The sequence below is a fragment of the Acomys minous genome (assembly GCF_964271855.1).
Source record: "Acomys minous genome assembly, chromosome: 12".
Classification (NCBI taxonomy): domain Eukaryota; kingdom Metazoa; phylum Chordata; class Mammalia; order Rodentia; family Muridae; genus Acomys; species Acomys minous.
This window is the reverse complement of record NC_140493.1, coordinates 72,913,003-72,931,760: the sequence shown is the minus strand read 5'-3', so window position 1 is coordinate 72,931,760 and position 18,758 is coordinate 72,913,003. Positions and strand designations below refer to the sequence as shown.

The window sequence follows — 18,758 nt, the reverse complement described above, 5'->3', positions numbered from 1 at the left end:
CTCTGATATTTAAAAATTATATGTGCGTATCAGTTAACTTTTGTGCTGTGATGAAACACTATGACCAAAAAACAACTGACAGAAGAAAGAGTTTATTTAATGGCTTATGGTTCCAGAAGGCTAGAATCCACAAGCATGGGAAAGACCTGGCATACTGGTACAAGCAGGAAGCTGGCTGATCTTTGCCTGCACACAGGAAGCAGAGAGTGAGCAGGACGTGGAGTATGCCTATAAACCCACGAGCCCTGCCCACAGTGATGTCCTTTCTCCAGCTGTGCTTTGTAAAGATTCCATTGCCTCCCCAAGTAGTGGCACAAACTGGAGACCAAGTGTTCCAGTCCATGGGCCTTTGGTGAGAGGTGTTTTACTAAGACCAAGGCGTAGTGCCTGCGTTAGGCACTTCTCTTGCTAGGTTCTATTTCTTTTTATTTGTTTGTTTTTCGAGACAGGGCTTCTCTGTGTACCCTTGACTATCCTGGACTCGCTTTGTAGACTAGGCTGGCCTTGAACTCACAGTGATCTACCTTGCCTCTGCCTCTGCCTCTTAAGTGCTGGGACTAAAGGCGTGCGCCACCACCGCTGGGCTTAGGTTCTATTTCTTGATGCCATAGGAGATAGGCTGCACTGCATTAGTTTGCTCTTTGGGTGTCTTCAGGGTTTTTCTCTGCTTCTGTTACAAGAATTCAAGAGCCCAGGCACTGCAGGGTTCATGGAGGCTTCTATGGTTTCAGATAACTACCGATTTGAATTGGAGAGCTATAATGATTTTAAGTTAATATTTGTTAGGTTTTTAAAATTTTATATAATTTTTTTTTTGGGGGGATAGGGTTTTGAGATAGGGTTTCTCTGTGTAGGTCTGGCTATCCTGGAACTCACTCTGTAGACCAAACTGGCCTTAAACTCAGAGATCAGCCTGCCTCTGCCTCCTTAGTGCTGAGATTAAAGGTGTGTGCCACCACTGCCCTGCTGTATGTTTATTTATTTATTTATTTTAAAAAGGGTTTGGAAACCTGGTGTGATGGCACATGCCTTAATCCTAGCACCTGGGAGGCAGAAGCAGGTGGATCTCTGTGGGTTTGAGGTCAGCCTGGTCTACAAAGAGAGAGCAGGATAGCCAGGGCTCTGTGTAACGGAGAAACCCTGTCTCATAAAACAAAACAAAACAAAACAAAACAAAAAAAGGGCTAGGAACTCACTAGGCTGCCTTTAATTTGTGGGAATCATTCTGCCTCAGGCTTCAGAATGCTGGGAATATAGGCTGTGCTGCAAAGCCCAGCTAGAAGTCAGCATTTGTGAATGATGCTCAGAACATTCTGAGGTGCAGTGGGTATAATGGAACAACTCTGTTCCATTGATAAGTCTATTAAGCTAGTCTGGAAGGCCTCCTGGGAAATTCCTCTGTGGTATTGCAGCTTTAAAAGTGTGTCCTGTGTCCTTTCATAGACCATAGGAACTCTATTATTCTCTGTTAGTTTCTTATCATGGGGCAGGTGCCAGTAAGATGTCATTTTCAGCCTTCAAGCTCTGCACACTGATGACCCACTCACCTGGGATTATGTGGCACGGCGAGAGTTAGAGATTGCGCCCCAGGCAGATGAAGAGCAGCCTGCATCGAAGCAAGCTAAAGCAGTGGAAGTGGGCCGAAGGGAGGAAAGGTGCTGTGCGGTGTATGAGGAGGCAGTGAAGACTCTGCCCACAGGTGAGTCTGTCTTGTGGTGTAGGAGCACATGAGTGTGACACTGACATTCTCAGTGTCAACACTTAGATTGGAATGGGAAGTCTGCACAGAGGGTGGGGATGCAGCTCAGTTAGGGCACTTACCCAGCAGCATGTGCCCTGAGTTCAGTCCCCAGTGGAGGAGAAGAAAGGAAGAGAAATCTCTGTGTAAGACAGTTTACAGTGTGCCTGCTTTCTTTTTCTTCTTTTAAATTAAAAAATAAAACATGCTTATTGTGTGTGTATGTGTGTATGCTTGGCATCAAGAGCCTTTATGTGTTGAGCTGTCTCACCAGCCACTTTACACTCCCTTTCCTTTTTCTTTCTTTCTTTTTCTTTTTAAGATTTATTTATTATATATATAATGTTCTGCCAGAAGAGGGCACCAGATCTCATCATAGATGGTCATGACACATCATGTGGTTACTGGGAATTGAACTCAGGACCTTTTGGAAGAACAGACAGTGTTCTTAACCTCTGAGCCATCTCTCTAGCCCCCCTTTTCTTTTTTGAGACAGGACCTTATGTATCTCAGGCTGGCCTCAAACCACTCCACAGGCCGTGATGACCTTGAGCTCCTGGATCAGTATGTGTGGTGCCTCATGCACGCTAGACAATCACTCTACCAACTGAGCTATATACTTATCCTGTACGCCTCTATCTAGTTGGCCTTCTGTGATGGTTAGAAGCTAGAGATTTTCATGGTGAGATTTCATATAACCTAGTCTGGCATTGAGCTCCTGACCACCTGCCTCTGCCTCCTGCACACTAGGATTACAGGTGTGTGCTAGAGCTTTCATGAACTTCTTCAGTAATGGAAGTATTTATGCTCATTTGTTGGGCAGAAATAATACAGTATAATTTAAGTGGTGGGGATGTAGCTCAGTTAGAAAGTGCTTTTGTAGAGCATGAAGCCCTCGCTTTGTTCCCCAGCACGGCAATAACCTGCAAGTGGTGATGCGTACTTACAGGCTCAGTACCTTGGAGGTAAAGGCAGGTGGGCCCAGAGTTCAAGGTTATCCTTAGCTAGATAGTGAGTTTGAGGCAACTCTGGCTTCCTGAAACCCTGCCTTGGAAACAAAACAAAAAAGTAAGGCAACCCCAAGAAATTATAATTCAGAAGATTGTTTAAGTATTATCCTATGTCTTTTTTTTCTTTTTAATGTATTTATTCTTATTTATGTGCACTGGTGTTTTGTCTGCACGTATGTCTGTGTGACGGTGTCGGATCTTGGAGTTACATACAGTTGTGAGCTGCCGTGTGGGTGCTGGGAATTGAACCTCGGTCCTCTGGAAGAGCAATTGGTGCTCCTGACCACAGAGCCATTGTCTAGTCCCTTCTTTTTCCTTTTTATTTGGAGACAGGGTCTCACTTTAGCTTTGGCTGGCCCTGAACTTTTTCTGTAGACTAGGCTGACCTTGCACTCACAGAGATGTGCCTGCCTCTTACTTCTGCCTCGTGAGTGCTGGGATTAATTGGGTGAGTCACTACATGGGCTTTTGTTTGTTTGTTTGTTTCTTAGGTTTTCGAGATGGTTTCTCTGTTAATAGTCCTGGCTGTCCTAGACTTGCTTTGTAGTCCAGGCTGGCCTCGAACTCACAGCGATCCACCTGCCTCTGCCTCCCAAGTGCTAGGATTAAAGGCGTGCGCCACCATGCTGCCATGCTGGCTTTACATGGTCTTTGTTGCTGTTGTTCTTTTGAGACAGGGCTTCTCTGTGTAGCCTTGGCTGTCCTGGACTCTATGCCTGGCTTACTATATGGGCTTTATCCTATATCTTTCATTAGAGATTTCATTTTTATTTGGTAATATGGGAGAATAAAGACAGTAGGGATAGAAAACCTAGACAAACAGCCAGGCGTGGTAGCACACGCCTTTAATCCCAGCACTCGGGAGGCAGAGGCAGGTGGATCGCTGTGAGTTCGAGGCCAGCCTGGTCTACAAAGTGAGTCCAGGACAGCCAAGGATACACAGAGAGACCTTGTCTAGAAAAAACTGAAAACAAAACAAGACAACCTAGACAAGGAGTTCTGAATTCGTGTCAGTCAGTTGCTTTTCCCCAACGTCTGACATGTTTGGGTTGATATAATGGGAGTGTGTCACCCCCTCTCCTTTTTTAGCTAAGTTAATTTAAACTGTTTTTAAAATTATTTTTGTTATTTTTCTTTCATGTATATGTGTGTTTGCCTCTGTGAATGAATAAGGACATGTGTGTTGGTGCTGGTATCCACAGAAGCCAAAAGAGGTTGTCAGATCCATTGGAGCTGGGGTTAAAGGTGGTTGTGAGGCACCCAGTGGATGCTAGGACCCTAACCCAGGTCCTCTGGAAGAACAGCCAGTGCTCTAACCACTGGCCCATGTTCAGCTCCTGAGTCTAACTTTTCTTTGAGAGGTTTCCCCTTGAGAGGAAGATGTTTGAATTAAGAGGATTGGGAGCCTAGTTGATGACGTCTGTCTTTCAGAGGCCATGTGGAAGTGTTACATCAACTTTTGCTTGGAAAGGTTTGCTAAGAAGACCAGCAGTGTGCCTCTCAGAGGGCAGGTAAGCATTTGCACGGCATAGCTACAGTGAGCAGTTAGTGTCTGTTCTCTAGAGAAGGACAGGTTTAGGGGGTCTGGGCAGTGAGAGTTTCAGGCTTAGTCACTTGCTTTTTGCTGTGGGTGACCTGTCATCATGAAGATCTAGTCTGGCTTACCCTTCTCCTGGATACGGGGTCAGAGGGCTTTCTGCTGATTGGACTGTGTCAGGTGCAGGCGCTTAGCTCGTCTCATCATGTGTGATGCCCATTTGGAACTCAGTCCTGGCTGAATTCTCAGAAATGTGCAAAATCACTTTTGCCCAGCTCAGTGCCAGAGGCCCCTGCTGGAATCTGTTTACTGACTTGACAGATGTTTCTGGTTTCAGAGGCTGGAAAGAGCCATGCTTGCATTCAGGAAGGCCCATGAACTGAAGCTCCTTTCTGAAGTTCAGTACAAGCAGTGGGTAAGGCCACAGAAAGTACATTCACTGCCTGTTACATGTGCTTTATTCTGATTTAAAATATATGACACCAGAACAAAAAAGTCAGAACAAGCCTATTTGGCATTCCCTTTCTCCTCTTTTTTTCTTTCCTTCCCTTTTCCATATCCTCCTCCCCCTCCCCCCCTTTTTGGGTTTTTGAGACAGAGCTTTGCAACAGAGCCTTGGCTATCCTAGTCTCGCTTTATAGACCAGGCTGGCTTTGAACTCACAGATCTGCCTTCCTCTCTCTCCTGAGTGCTGGGATTACAGTACATGCCACCACACCAGCTGGCTTTTCTTTCTTTTTTGTAAAGGATTTGTTTTTGTTTATGTGCATGACTGTTTTGCCTGCATATATTTATATATACCATGTATATGTAGGTTAGAAGAGGGTTTGGATCTCCTGGAACTGGATGGAATTACAGTTGGGTGTTAGCTGCCATGTAGGTGCTGAGAATTGAACCTGAAAACAGCCATTTTTCTTAACTGCCGGACCCTCTGTCTCTTCAGCCCTCCTCTCTCCCCTGTCCTTTCCTTCTCTTCCTCCTCCCTCCCCTTCCCCTCTCCTCCCCTCCTCCCTCCCCTTCCTCTCTCCTCCCCTTTCTTTCCCTTCCCCTCTACTTCTCTTCCTGGGTTCCCTCCCTCTCACCTCCCACTGGACTCACTTCATAGACCAGGCTGGCCCCAAACTTACAGCAATCCACCTTCCTCTCCTTCCCGAGCGCGGGGCTTAAAGGCATGTGCCACCACTGCCCGGCTCACTCTTCCTTTCTTGACCGCCTTCCTTTCCCTTTCCCCTTCCCCTTCCCGCCTCTCCCCTCCCTTTCTTTCCCTCGCTCTTCTCCCCTCTGTGGTGCTGCACTGTAATCCCAGGCTGGGAAGGCGGATGCCTGGAGCCCATTCATTCCCTTCAGCTGACTAGATGAGGGCCAGGTTCAGTGAGAAACAGGATCTGAAGTGTGAGTGGAGGGCTGGGAGTTACCTGTTCAGTTTAGCTGCTGAGTGCTTGCTGTGCGGTGTACGGACGAGGCCTTGGATCCCAGCACACATGTAAATGCCTAGAATTCTAGTGTGCTGACGGTAAAGATGGACTCCCAGGGTAAACTGGCCAGTTAGATTAGCTATGTGGTGAGCTCTGGGTTTAGCTGAGAGACCCGGCCTCAGTGAATAAGGCGGATAGCTATGGAGCCTTGAACATCCATACAGATGAACACACACATGTGCGCCAGCTTACACATTTGTATCCATATACGTGTGAACACACACATGTACACACATCACACACATAGACACATGGAAAAAAATAGAGGGCAATTGTGGAAAACACTCAACATCGACTTCTGGCTTCTCTGTGTGTGTGTGTCTCTCTCTCACACACACACACACATACACACACCTATATTAGCATGTGTATGTGTACACTCAAACGTCTTTTTTTTTAAGATTTATTTATTTATTATGTATACAATGTTATACCTGCATGCACACCAGAAGAAGGCATCAGATCACATTATAGATGATTGTGAGCCACCATGTGGTTGCTGGGAATTGAACTCAGGACTTTTGGAAGAGCAGCTTCTTCTCTTAGCTTCTGAACCATCTCTCCAGCACCACATGTGTCTTAAAAATTATAAGATTATAGGCCAGGCATGGTGGTGCACACCTTTAATCCCAGCACTCGGGAGGCAGAGGCAGGTGGATTGCTGTGAGTTCGAGGCCATCCTGGTCTACAAAGCAAGTCCAGGACAGCTAAGGCTACATAGAGAAACCCTGTCTCGGAAAAAAAAATTAGGGGTGTGTGTGTGTGTGCATGTGTTCTTGTTTTCCCGTAATCATTCAGGTAAAGTTACTCAAACTTTTTTTAAACTTTACTCTAAGTTCCTAACTTGATCCCTTCCAGAAACATCTTTTATTCTAGTCTTGTTGGCATCCTACCCTCCAACATGCTACATGAATTTCCTCTTGTATTATACTGTCTCGCATCTTCAGCCCCTGTGCAAGCTGGTTGGAGAGCCTTCTCTCTCCTCCCTCCTCCCCTTTTTTTGCCTTTTTTTTTTTTTTTTTTTTTTTGAGATGGGGTTTCTCTGTGTAGCCTTGGCTATCCTGGACTCACTTTGTAGACCAGGCTGGCCTTGAACTCACAGCGATCCACCTGCCTCTGCCTCCCGAGTGCTAGGATTAAAGGTGTGCGCCACCACCGCCCGGCTGAGAACCTTCTCTTTTCTGCGGTTCTGTGTTTACCTGTCTGACACCTGCTCTCCCTTATGTCTTAGCTTGAATGCTTCCTTTCCGGAAGGCCTTTCCCATCACAGCCCTGCTAGTCCTTCTGCACTGCACTCTGTAGCAGGGCGGCCTGGCAGGCGACTTTCCATGCCATGCCCTCAGTCTCTTCAGCCCTCTTCTTTGATTTCCTGATAGCCCTATGGTCACGAAGGGGAAGGAGGCGGAGTTCCGCATGCTCTTTGTGCCTGTTGAGCAGCTGTGGTAAGGTCTAGTGGGAAGGCTGTTGAGAATATTGTCATAAATCGTCTCGCTATGCCCCTGTTATGTATGTGATTTTGCTTCCAGGGGTGCTTTACAGTGTGCTTTGTCTTCCTTAGATTGACTTGTTGCTACGCCAGGACCTCTTTAAAGAAGCTCTGCAGGCGGCAGAGGCTGGGACGGACTTGTTCAAGGACTCCGCAGCAATGTGGCAGCTGAAGCTGCGGGTGCTGATTGACTCACGGAGCCCGGACATAGCTGTGCACTTTGAGGAAGCCTTTGCACACCTCAAGCCCCAGGTCTGCCAGTTGTGCCTTTTATATTTTATTCAGTTTTTAAAGATTTATTTATTTATTTATTGGTTTTTCGAGACAAGGCTTCTCTGTGTAGCATTGACTGTCCTGGACTCACTTTGTAGTCCAGGCTGGCCTCGAACTCACAGCGATCCACCTGCCTCTGCCTCCCGAGTGCTGGGATTAAAGGCGTGCACCACCACGCCCGGCTCAAGATTTATTTTTATATTTTACGTGTATTAGTATTTTTTCTGCATATGTGTCTGTCATCCATGTGTGTGCTTGGTGCCTGAGAAGGTGCTGAGCCTCCATGTGGGCTCCGAGTGCTCTTGACACTGAGCCAGATCTCCAGCCTTCACAGTCCACTCTTTTAGGAAAGCTGTTTTGTTTTTGTTTGTTTTTAAAAGACAAAATTTCATGTAGTTCAGGCTGATTTAGGCAGAAGCTTGAACTTTGATTTTTCTGCATCTACCTCCTGAGTGCTGGCATTACAGTCATCCTTCGCCATGTCTGACTTATGATGTGCTGGGGATTGAACCCAGGGCTTCCTGCAGGCTGAGTGAGCACTCTGTCAGCTGAGCTGTATCTCCAGCCCTCTTTTTGGGAATCTTTTATGATTTTAGTGAAAACTCGTATGTGATATGCTTTAACAAGAGTAACCCTAGAGTAATTGTTGTTAACTTATGTAATAGTTAAAGGATTGAATAGAAAACCATTTTATCTCTAATCCTTGATTTGCAAGTTTACTAAATCATGTAAAGTTTCTTATTCTAGCTGGGTGTGGTGGCTCACACTTGTAATCCCAGCACTCAGGGAGGCAGAGGCATGTGGATCTCTGAGTTCAAGGTCAGCCTGGTCTACAAAGCAAGTCCAGGGCGACCATGGCTACACAGAGAAACCCTGTCTTTTTTTTTTTTTAAACGCTGTCTTGAAAAATCAAAAAAAGGGGCTAAAGAGATGGCTCAGCGGTTAAGAGCACTGACTGCTCTTTAGAGGTCATGAGTTCAATCCCCAGCAACCACATGGTGGCTCACAACAACCCACAATGAAATCTGGTGCCTTCTTCTGGCCTGCAGGTGTACATACAAGCAGAACACTGTATACATAATAAATAAATATGAAAAAAAAAAAAGAAAAACAAAATTTTTTTCTTATTTTGTTTAAATGTCCTACAAATAAAAATTAATAATAGAATATTCTCACTTGCATCCACATCTGATCATAAATTCAACTTGCAGTCACAAAAATCTAAACTTTTTAAAAAAAAATTCATTTATTTATTTAATGTATGTGACTTCTTTATACCTGCAGGCCAGAAGAGGGCATCAGATCACATTATAGATGGTTGTGAACCATCATGTGGTTGCTGGAAATTGAACTCAGGACCTCTGGAAGAGCAGATGGTGCTCTTAACCACTGAGCCATCTCTCCAGCCCCGAAAACCTGGGGAGCAAATGTTACTGCTCTCTGCTGTCTGTCTCTATACAGTGAAGATCAGGCAGGCCAGCCCCCATCAGTCCTTATACGGTGCCTCCCAGACCCCTGGCCCATGAGGCTGAGTAGGAGTGGCTGCTTATGCCTGTTAGTCAGGAGTCCCCATCAGAACCGGACTAAATGCTCAAGGTGTTGCTCTGGATGCCTTGGCTAGGGGGCTGCAGTGACCCTGTCTTTATAGTGAGGAGTTTTCAGAGCACAGTGCTGAGGGGTCTTATCTAACGGCTTTGTTTTTGTGAGCAGGTTTGTCTGCCCCTGTGGATTTCTTGGGCAGAGTGGAGTGAAAACGCTAAAAGCCGGGAGGAGACTGAAGCAGTCTACCAGGTACAGGCTGCCTCTTCTGTCCCTTGTGTGCAGGACATGGCTTTTCCATGCCCTGATCACTACTTGGTGGCTTGGGATGGGACTTGGTACTGTGTCCCTTTATACAGCTTGTCCTTGTTTTTTCTCTTAACTATAGAAAGCTGTTTTAGCTGTCACTGGTGCGGGTTCTGTGACCCTGAAGGAGAAATACCTGGATTGGGCTTATCGATGTGGCGGCTACAAAAAGGCCAGAGCAGTGTTTAAAAGGTACTTGTAAGTGTTCATAGCGGTTTCTGGTCTTTCTGCCTACACTCAGCCCCAGACTTTGTGGATTACAAATAGTGTCTGAAGTGGTGATCTAAGAAACCTTCAAAACTTACTTCCTTTTTCTGGTTTTGCACACTTAAAGCATTTCATATACATGGGGAAATGGTAGGTAGCTGATTGTCACTGCTGGTTGTAATCGTGTCATTTTTACAAGCAGCTCTGTGTGTGTATGTGTGTGTGTGTGTACACACCACTGAACTCTGTCTCCAGCCTCATGCATCCTAAGACACTGCAGGTTTGGATACAGTTGCAGATGCTTGTCAGACAGCCTTCTGTCCTCCTCAGTAAACACTCACAGCAGCACTCATTTAAAATGGGCGTGTGGAGCCCCACATGCTCGTAACCTCAGGAGACTGAGGTAGGAGATGATGTGAGCCCAGAGAGACCAAGCAGCAACACAGAGAAGCATGTTGTAAAAACAAAACAAGTGAACAACCACAACTGTGCGTGGGAAAGTGTTGAAGCAGGTGAAGGGTCAGTCACTCTAATATGGGAGAGACTCCATCAGGTCTGGGTTGGCCCGAGATTGCTGCCCAGTTTTCTTAAAGACCTGTTGGGAAGCAAAGCCTGGTTCTTTTTACGTTTGTGGGTTTACAAGGCTTCCTGTCACTGTGGGAACTAACATTCCCCCACTCCTTTTTAGTTTACAGGAAAGCCGGCCATTCTCAGTTGAGTTTTTCAGGAAAATGATGCAGTTTGAAAAGGAGCAGGTGAGTATTCTGAGCACTTCCTGCCTGCAAACAGGGCTCGGTGGTCAGGTCCAGAGCAGCCTCTTGTTACTAGAGTGGGTGGGAACTCCTGGTTCAGCCTCTTTCCATAGAGCTGTAAGAATGGTAGTCAAGCCAAGAGGAGGCAGTCATGTGTGGGAACAGAAACCTAGACGCCACAGGAAGTGTCCCTGCTAGGCAGGGTGAGGGCCAGCTGCTGCTTGTCTAACACTTAATTACTGTTTCTGGTGGTTAACTGTAATTTATGATTAGAGTGAAAATGTAGGAAATACACGGGGCTGGAAAGATGGCTCAGTGGTTAAAAAAAGCACTGGCTGCTCTTCTAGGGGTCCTGAGTTCAATTCCCAGCAACCACTTGGTGGCTCACAGCCATCTATAGTAAGATCTGATGCCTCTTCTGGCCTGCAGGTGTACATGCAGATGGAGTATTCATACTACAAATAAATAAACATTTAAAAAATATACTCAGGGGGCTGGAGAAATGGCTCAGTGGTTAAGAGCACTGCCTACTCTTTGCAAAGGACCCAGGTTCAATTCCTAGCACCACATGGCAGCTCACAACTGTCTGTAACTCTAAGATCTGACACCCTCACACCAACACACATAAATTAAAATTAAATAAAAAAATTAACAAAAAATATATACTCAGGTAATTAATTTTATTCCTTCTTAAGTCTCTGATGGGGTTGAAGACCAGATAGTCTAGTTTTACAATCAAGCTTAGTTGTTTAGGGGTTAAGATACTTTTAGGTGTAGATAGATATTTTAAGTTGCTAGAGATAAGATAGATATTGATTTACATTCAGAATTTTAGACTCATCAAGATAGGAAATATGTTTTCTTCAAGGTTGCCAAATACAAATATCCAAAACACTATGAATATAACATTAATATAATTCCTGATTGTTTCGTGGTTCTTCTTACTGTATGTAGCTTATTTTATATGTGTGTAATAATATCAATGTATATGTAAAAAAATTTTAAACATATTTTTTAAACATATTTTTAAAAGAAAAAAATATAAAAAAAAGAGCAATACATAGCTCAGTGTGTTGGTGTAGTGTATGCCTTTAATCCCAGCACTCAGGATCCCTATTGGTTTGAGGCCAGCCTATTCTATGTAGTGAATTCTAGGCTAGCCAGGGCTACATACATAGTAAGATCCTGGCTCAAAAAACAAAACAACGGAGGCTGGAGGTTAAAAGCAGCTTCTGCTGGCTGCTCTTCGAAAGGTCCTGAGTTCAATTCCCAGCAACCACATGGTGGCTCATAACCATCTATTATGTGATCTGATGCCCTCTTCTGGCCTGCAGGCAGAGTGCTGTATACATAATAAATAAATAAATATTAAATAAATAAATATTCAAACAAAAACAAACAAACAAAAACAAAACAACTCGAGACTGTGTTTCTCTGTGTAACAGTACTGGCTGTCCTGGACTCACTTTGTAGACCAGGCTGGCCTCAAACTTACAGAAATCCACCTGCTTCAGTCTCCCAAGTGCTGGGCTTACAGATGTGCACCACTTTCCTAGCTAGCATTTATATTTTTAATTCATTAACTTTGTGTATCGATGAGGGTTGAATTTAGGACCTTGCTAATGTTAGATCAGAGAGCCATCATTGAGCTACATGATTTCTTATTTAAAACAAGAACAATACTTATTCTAAGCTTGTTTTGTTTAGATAGATTCTCTGTGTAACAGCTCTGGCTGTCCTGGAACTCACACTGTAGACCAGGCTGGCCTTGAACTCAAAAAGATCCGCCTTCTCTGCCTCCTGAGTGCTGGGATTAAGATGTGCACCATTACCACCTGGCGCTGAGCTTTTTTTAAAAAAGTGATTACTCAAAAATGTATTCATTATCAAATTTCCTGACCATGGTTGATTTAGTATATATGTAGTATACACACACACACACACACACACACACACACACACACACACCTGTTTAACTCTGCCTCCTAAGTACTGGGATTAAAGGTGCATGGTACTATGTCCAGCCTAAAAAATACATTTTACACTAAAAAAAAATGTGCTTTAGAATATTGTCAGATAGGGGCTGCAGAGGCGGCTCAGTGGTTAGGATCCCTGGCTACTCTTCCAAAGGACCTGAGTTAGTTTCCCAGCTCCCTCATGACGTCTACAACTGTTTGTAACTCCAGTTTCAGGGAATCCAACACTCTCTTCTGTCCCCAATAGCACTGTATGCACCCGATATACATACATATGCAGGCAAAACACTCACATAAAAATCAGATAAATCTATAAAAAGAATTCTTAAAGTCAGATGTGTGCTACCAAATGTGTTATATATACTAACATCCATGGTAACGTGCAGCTTTCCAAAAGAATTATAATTGTTTATAGAGATAGTCAACTAGCAGATGAGTATGTTTACTTCCTCATAGCTTCTCTAAGTAGTCAGCTTGGTGGTTTTTTTTTCTTTGATTTTGATTTTTCAGTTAGTATTTATTTTTATTTGAGCTTTGAAAAGTTACTAGTGCTGGGCAGTGGTGGCGCACGCCTTTAATCCCAGCACTCGGGAGACACAGGCAGGTGGATCCCTGTGAGTTTGAGGTCAGCCTGGTCTACAAAGTGAGTCCAGGACAGCCAGGGTGACACAGAGAAACCCTGTCTTGAAAAACAAAAAACAAAACAAAACAACAACAAAAAAAGTTACTAGTGAGGCTGAGCTCTTGTTTTGTGCTGAAGTATAGTATAGTCTTATACGATGAGACAGTTTGGCATATTGTTTAATTATCAGCCTCTGGATTATTAATATAATAATTATGCCTTGGGCAAATCACTTCATTGTAAGTCTTACCATCATCAATATGGGAAGGCTCTGTCTATATTAATATATATAAGGCTCACTGGGCTACTTACTGGATAGGAAAGAAAATGTGTATAGTGCAGTGTGTATTAAGACCCCTTAGGAGAGTGTGTTTGTAATTTATGCGTGTGAGGTTAAACTGACTTCAAGATACGTGGTTTGCAGAAGGGAGATTTGAATAAAATTTTCTATTAATTTATTTTTAATGATATTAGGGATTGATCTCATGAAATGGTTACTTTATACTAAATGTTTCTTTAAAAGATAAAATTATGTGTGCATGTATGTCTGTGCAGAGGTATTTATTTCATTTAATTTTTTTCCAAGACAGGGTTTCTCTCTGTATCCCTGGCTGTCCTGGACTCACTTTGTAGACCAGGCTGGCCTCCAACTCACAGTGATCCACCTGCCTCTGCCTCCCGAGTGCACAGACCACCACGCCTGGCCCGTGTAGAGGTATTTATATAGGAGTCCCCTGATCTGGCGTTACAGGTGCTCGTAAGCTGTAGGACTTGGGTGTCAGGACAGGAGCTGAACTCAGGTCCTTCGCGAGATCAGCAAGTGCTCGTAACTGCTGAGCAGGTCTCTCCAGCCGCATACAGTTAGCCCAGCTAACTGGGCAGGGGTAGCCAGGAGACAGAGGCAGGTGGATCTCTGAATTGGAGGCCAGCCTGCAGAATGAGTTCCAGGACAGCCGTGGCTGTGCACAAAAAAGCTGTAGATGGTGTTAATTTACTTTGAAAATGTCCTTAAAGGACTACACTTAATAGTAGAGGTGGAACTGGAGGTGCAGTTGGTAGGTGCTTTCCTAGCGCGCACAAAGCCCTGGGTTAGATCCCCTCCTCCACATAAAGTGGGCATGGTGATGCGCACGTGCTATTTCAGCACTCAGGATGTAGAGGCAGGAGGATCAGGTGTTCAGGCCATCCTTGGTTACGTAGAGTTCAAGGACAGCCAGAGCTACAGAATGCTGCCCCTTTAGTAGCTTGTCACCACTATGGAAGTGGGAGACCCTGGGAGAATGGAGCCAGTAAATGAGGTGGAGCAAAGTCTCACGCAATAGGCAAGTTTATGCAGCCCCTCACTTTATACTAAGTGTTAGAACAGGTCTCGTGAGTAAAGTTCTTCTGAGTTCAGACCGTATACAATCGCAAGGACAAGCCACCTGTGGCAGCACTGTTTCCCCACAGAGGCATATAAAGGATAATTGAATAAGAACAGCAAGCAGGTATGAGTCATCTGAAGTAACATTCCTCCCTGCTGCACTTGGGAGGAGCAGGAAAACACACTCCAAGAACATTGCTGTCTTTTTGAAGAAACTGAGGTCACTTAAATTTGTTTACTTTACATCCTGATTGTAGTCCCCTTCCTGGTCACCTCTGCATCCTGCCCTCCCTCCTTTATACCCTTCCCTCCCTCCCCTCGTCCTCAGAAAGGGAAGGCCTCCTCCCCTATCATCTGACCCCAGCCTGTCAGGTCTCATCTGGACTGCCTCGCCACAGGGAAGTGATCAAGGAGTGGGCACCAGGGTCCATGTCAGAAGCAGTCCCTACTCCCCATGTTATGGAACCCACAGGAGACTGTGCTGCCTGTCTACTACATCTGAGCAGAGGGCCTAGGTCCTCACCATGCATGGTCCTTGGTTGGTCCATCGGTCTCTGCAGCATCCCCTCCTCCGCCTGGACAAGACTGCCTTGCTGTCTTCGAGTGTCCTCACAAGCACTCAGAATTCTTCTCACATGCCTCCATTCCTGGACTGGTTCCAACAGTAGCTCCCACCTTGTTACCTGTAACGGTGCTGAGGTGTTCTCCAAGTGAGGAAGCTTTAAAAAGAAGATCATGGACTAGTATTCATGTGTTTTTGTGATACACGAGTTTTAGAGGCCGGTCTGGTGGTTCATGCTTTTAATCTCAGAACTCAGGAGCATTGCTGTGAACTCTGTACCAACCTGGGCTACATAATGAAACCATGTCTTTAAAAAAAAAAAAGTGTTTTAAGATGGTCATTACTGTTTCAGAGCACAATTTCTCATCACCCCCTCAAAGCTTTCAAGGGTTATTCCTGTTACACTTCTCAAGTTAGACTTCTCCACGCCAGCAAGGTGAAGTGCTTTCCTGGTTGGTCTGTCTGTCTTTTCTTTTTTTCTTTGTGCATGTGTGGTGGTGTATGCACATGCTCCCCAGTGTACATGTGAAGGTCAGAACAATTTTCTGCCATGTGAGTGTTGGGGATTGAACTCAGGCTGTCAGGCTTGGTGGCAGGTGCCCTTTGCTGCTGAGCCAGCCCCAGCCTGGTTTTGGGGTAAGTTGAGAAACTAGGTTGGTCTGGTCCTCTTTCCCCCCTCTAATGATTTATTTTTTTATTAATTATTTTTATTTTTTTTTGTTTTTCGAGATAGGGTTTCTCTGTGTAGCCTTGGCTGTCCTGAACTCACTTTATAGACCAGGCTGGCCTCGAACTCACAGCAATCCGCCTGCCTCTGCCTCCAGAGTGGTGCTGGGATCAAAGGCGTGTGCCACCATGCCTGGCCTGATTTGTTTATTTATTATCATGTATTTATTTATTTATTTTTATGTATATGGTACTCTGCCTGCACATACACCTGCAGGGCAGAAGAGGGCATCAGATCACATTATAGTTTGTTGTGAGCCACCATCTGGGAATTGAACTCAGGACCTCTGGAGGAGCAGTCAGTGCCCTTAACCTCTGAGCTATCTCTCTCCGCTCTCTCTGGGGACTCTTTCAAGCACCTAACAAATAGTGGTTGCTTAAAATACAGTCAAAGTGAGTTTATGATTAGATGGATGAAACCAAACCTGCTTGTTTTTATAGGAAGCCTCCAAGATGGCAAACCTGAGGGAATATTACGAGAGGGCACTGAGAGAGTTTGGGTCTACAGATTCTGGTAAGCAAGCTTCCGTTATGGGGCGTGAACATTGCTTGCAAAGCCTCTGACCTGTTACATGGTTAGAATATTGTTTCTGAGCCGGTGTGGTGGGGCATGCCTTTAATCCCAGCACTTGGGAGGCAGAGACAGGCGGATCTCTTAGTTCCAGGCTAAAAACAAAGTAGAAAGGTAGAAAGGAATTTGAAAGTCTCCATTATAAAGAAATGGTAAGTGTTTGAGGCAACAGATAGGCTTAGCTTTATTTAAACGTTAGACAGTGCTTAAATGTATTACATGGTACTTCATTTTATTCATTCATATTTAAAATGTTTTCTTACATTAATTTTCTGTGTGGAAGTTTCTTAGAACTTTTTAATTGGCTTAGTATTAAATGAATTTGCCTAATAAAGCCTTCCCAGTTTTCTAATTATGTTCACAGTAATTGTTGTTTTCTCTTAAAGATCTTTGGATGGATTACATCAAAGAAGAATTGAGCCATCCCTTCGGGAGACCTCAGAACTGTGGGCAGATCTATTGGCGAGCCATGAAAATGCTGCAGGGACAGTCAGCCGAGCTGTTTGTAGCTAAGCATGCCATGCACCAGGCTGGCCACTAGCAAAGAGCACCAGCAGTGGGCGCAACTGTATGGCCAGCCGCTGGGCAGGTTTGTAGCGAGAGTTGTCAGGAGGGCTGACTGAGGTTTGTAACATACTTAAATTTGGCTTTAATCCTTGTTTCCGAAAAGAGAACTGCTGCTGCCACTTAAATCTAAAGCACACGGACATCATTTCTTGTTTCAGGCTAAGCACACACAGCTCTGATCTAGACTGGGTACAAGGGAACCTGTTCAAACCCACAGGAAGTACAGTCATGTGTCTTGTAACTGTGTGGGCCTGCGTAAGACCTGTGGTGACAGGAGGGACTAGGGCAGTGCGGGGCAGACGGCCATCTGTAATCTAAGTGAGGTTGAGCAAAGCGACTTGATTTCCTGTATCAGAACTGGATGTGTGCTTTAGGTCAACCATTCAAGAGACACGAGCCTTCCTTCTGCAGGAAGGAAAGGAGACTTGGAAGACGAGTAGCAGGAGGAGCTGTGGGTATTGGAGGAGCTTGTCCTTTAGGAGGGTTAAGATAACGCAAAAAATGATTTTCCCCTAGGATTGACAGGCCAAGAACAGTCTGCCTGGAGGAGGCCCAGCAACAAGCAGACAGGGGAGGGAGAAGTGCCTCAGTGGGAGGGATGCAGGGTGGAGGGTGGAGGGTGGAGGGGTGCAGGGTGGAGGGTGGAGGGGTGCAGGGTGGAGGGGTGGAGGGTGGCTTCGAGCAAAGGGGCCATTTGGGGAACAGGGGAGAAAATTGTTTGAAATAAATTCTTTCACTTTTCTTTTTTTTTTTCTTTTTTTCTTTTTTTTGGTTTTTCGAGACAGAGTCTCTCTGTATAACCTTGGCTGTCCTGGAGTCACTTTGTAGAGCAGGCTGGCCTCGAACTCACAGCGATCCGCCCGCCTCTGCCTCCCGAGTGCTGGGATTAAAGGCGTGCGCCACCACGCTCGGCTTCTTTCACTTTTCTTATACTGGGTTTTTTTGTTTTGTTTTTGTTTGTTTTTTTGAGACAAAGTTTCTCGGTGTGTAGCCCTGGCTGTCCCAGAAACTCACTCTGTAGACCAGGCTGGCCTCAAACTCACAGAGATCCGCCTGCCTCTGCCTCCCGAGTGCTGGCATGACAGGCGTGTGCCACCACGCCCAGCCCTAGCCCGCTGCCACACCCGGCCCTCTTTTACTCTTTTAGCTGGCTTCACGAGGTTCCAACGGTTGGCCTTCCTTGAAAGTCCTCAAGTTTAGGCAAATCTTGAACTTTGAATTCTCCTGCCTCAGCCTCTCAAGTAGCTGAGATTATAGGCCTGATCCACTAGACCCAGTTTTAACTTAACATTTTGGTATCATTGGGAAAGTATTCAGAACAAGTTACTTACATGATTTCCCATGTTATTAAATAAACTTAAAAAGCACCTAATGAATTCATAGCGCCCCATTGTCTTTATTAATCACCTGTGGCTAGACCTTTCCATTTGTTATTTGTTTTAAGTATAAATGCTTTTGATGAAGATTCATGTCACTCTTTGGTCACATCCACGGGTACTTCTTAGGGGACTTATTTGACAGTGAGATTTCTGGATCTAAGTAAAAGATAGAAAATACTGATGTTTTATACCAACTTGTTCTTTTCTAGCCTCATATGAAAGAGGTAACACCCTTGTCTGCATTGGAACATTATATATTTCATTTTCATTGTTTTATAATTTACCATTTAGTAGATGAAAGTGATGCATCATTGTTTAAACTGCTTTTGCTTGCTAATTTATGTTCTAAAAATACATTGAGAATGTTAATCTTTTGTTTGTCTTTCATTTCTTACAAATAGGTCTATGTTTCTTCCCTTCGTTTGGTGTTTTTGATGCCAGAAGGATATTTTTGGTGATTCTCCTTCTCTCCCCTGCAGTGCTGAGATTAGACCTAGGGCTCACACATGCTGAGTAAGCACACTCTTATGTTATACCCTCAGTTTAGGCTGGTACAGTCTCTCCTCTTGCCTAGGACAACGGGGTCTCTTGCTTAAGCATTTGACTAACTGTAGACCAGGCTGGTCTTGAACTCATAGAGAGCCATCTCCCAAGTGCTGGGATTAAAGG

At 44.8% G+C, this 18,758-nt stretch overlaps 1 protein-coding gene across 1 annotated transcript in view; it reads left to right on the top strand.

Moving 5' to 3' along the window:
- UTP6 (UTP6 small subunit processome component) overlaps positions 1–18,504 on the top strand; it is a 33,317-nt gene extending 14,813 nt beyond the window's left edge. The window contains exons 11-20 of the mRNA XM_084750429.1: positions 1,515–1,699; positions 4,180–4,259; positions 4,623–4,700; positions 7,319–7,498; positions 9,230–9,310; positions 9,447–9,556; positions 10,260–10,326; positions 16,014–16,086; positions 16,530–17,329; positions 17,366–18,504. Coding sequence (XP_084606555.1) covers positions 1,515–1,699; positions 4,180–4,259; positions 4,623–4,700; positions 7,319–7,498; positions 9,230–9,310; positions 9,447–9,556; positions 10,260–10,326; positions 16,014–16,086; positions 16,530–16,684 — 1,009 coding nt within the window. The 3' untranslated portion in view covers positions 16,685–17,329; positions 17,366–18,504. The remainder of the gene's footprint in view (positions 1–1,514; positions 1,700–4,179; positions 4,260–4,622; positions 4,701–7,318; positions 7,499–9,229; positions 9,311–9,446; positions 9,557–10,259; positions 10,327–16,013; positions 16,087–16,529; positions 17,330–17,365) is intronic.
- The last annotated feature ends 254 nt before the right edge of the window (positions 18,505–18,758 follow it).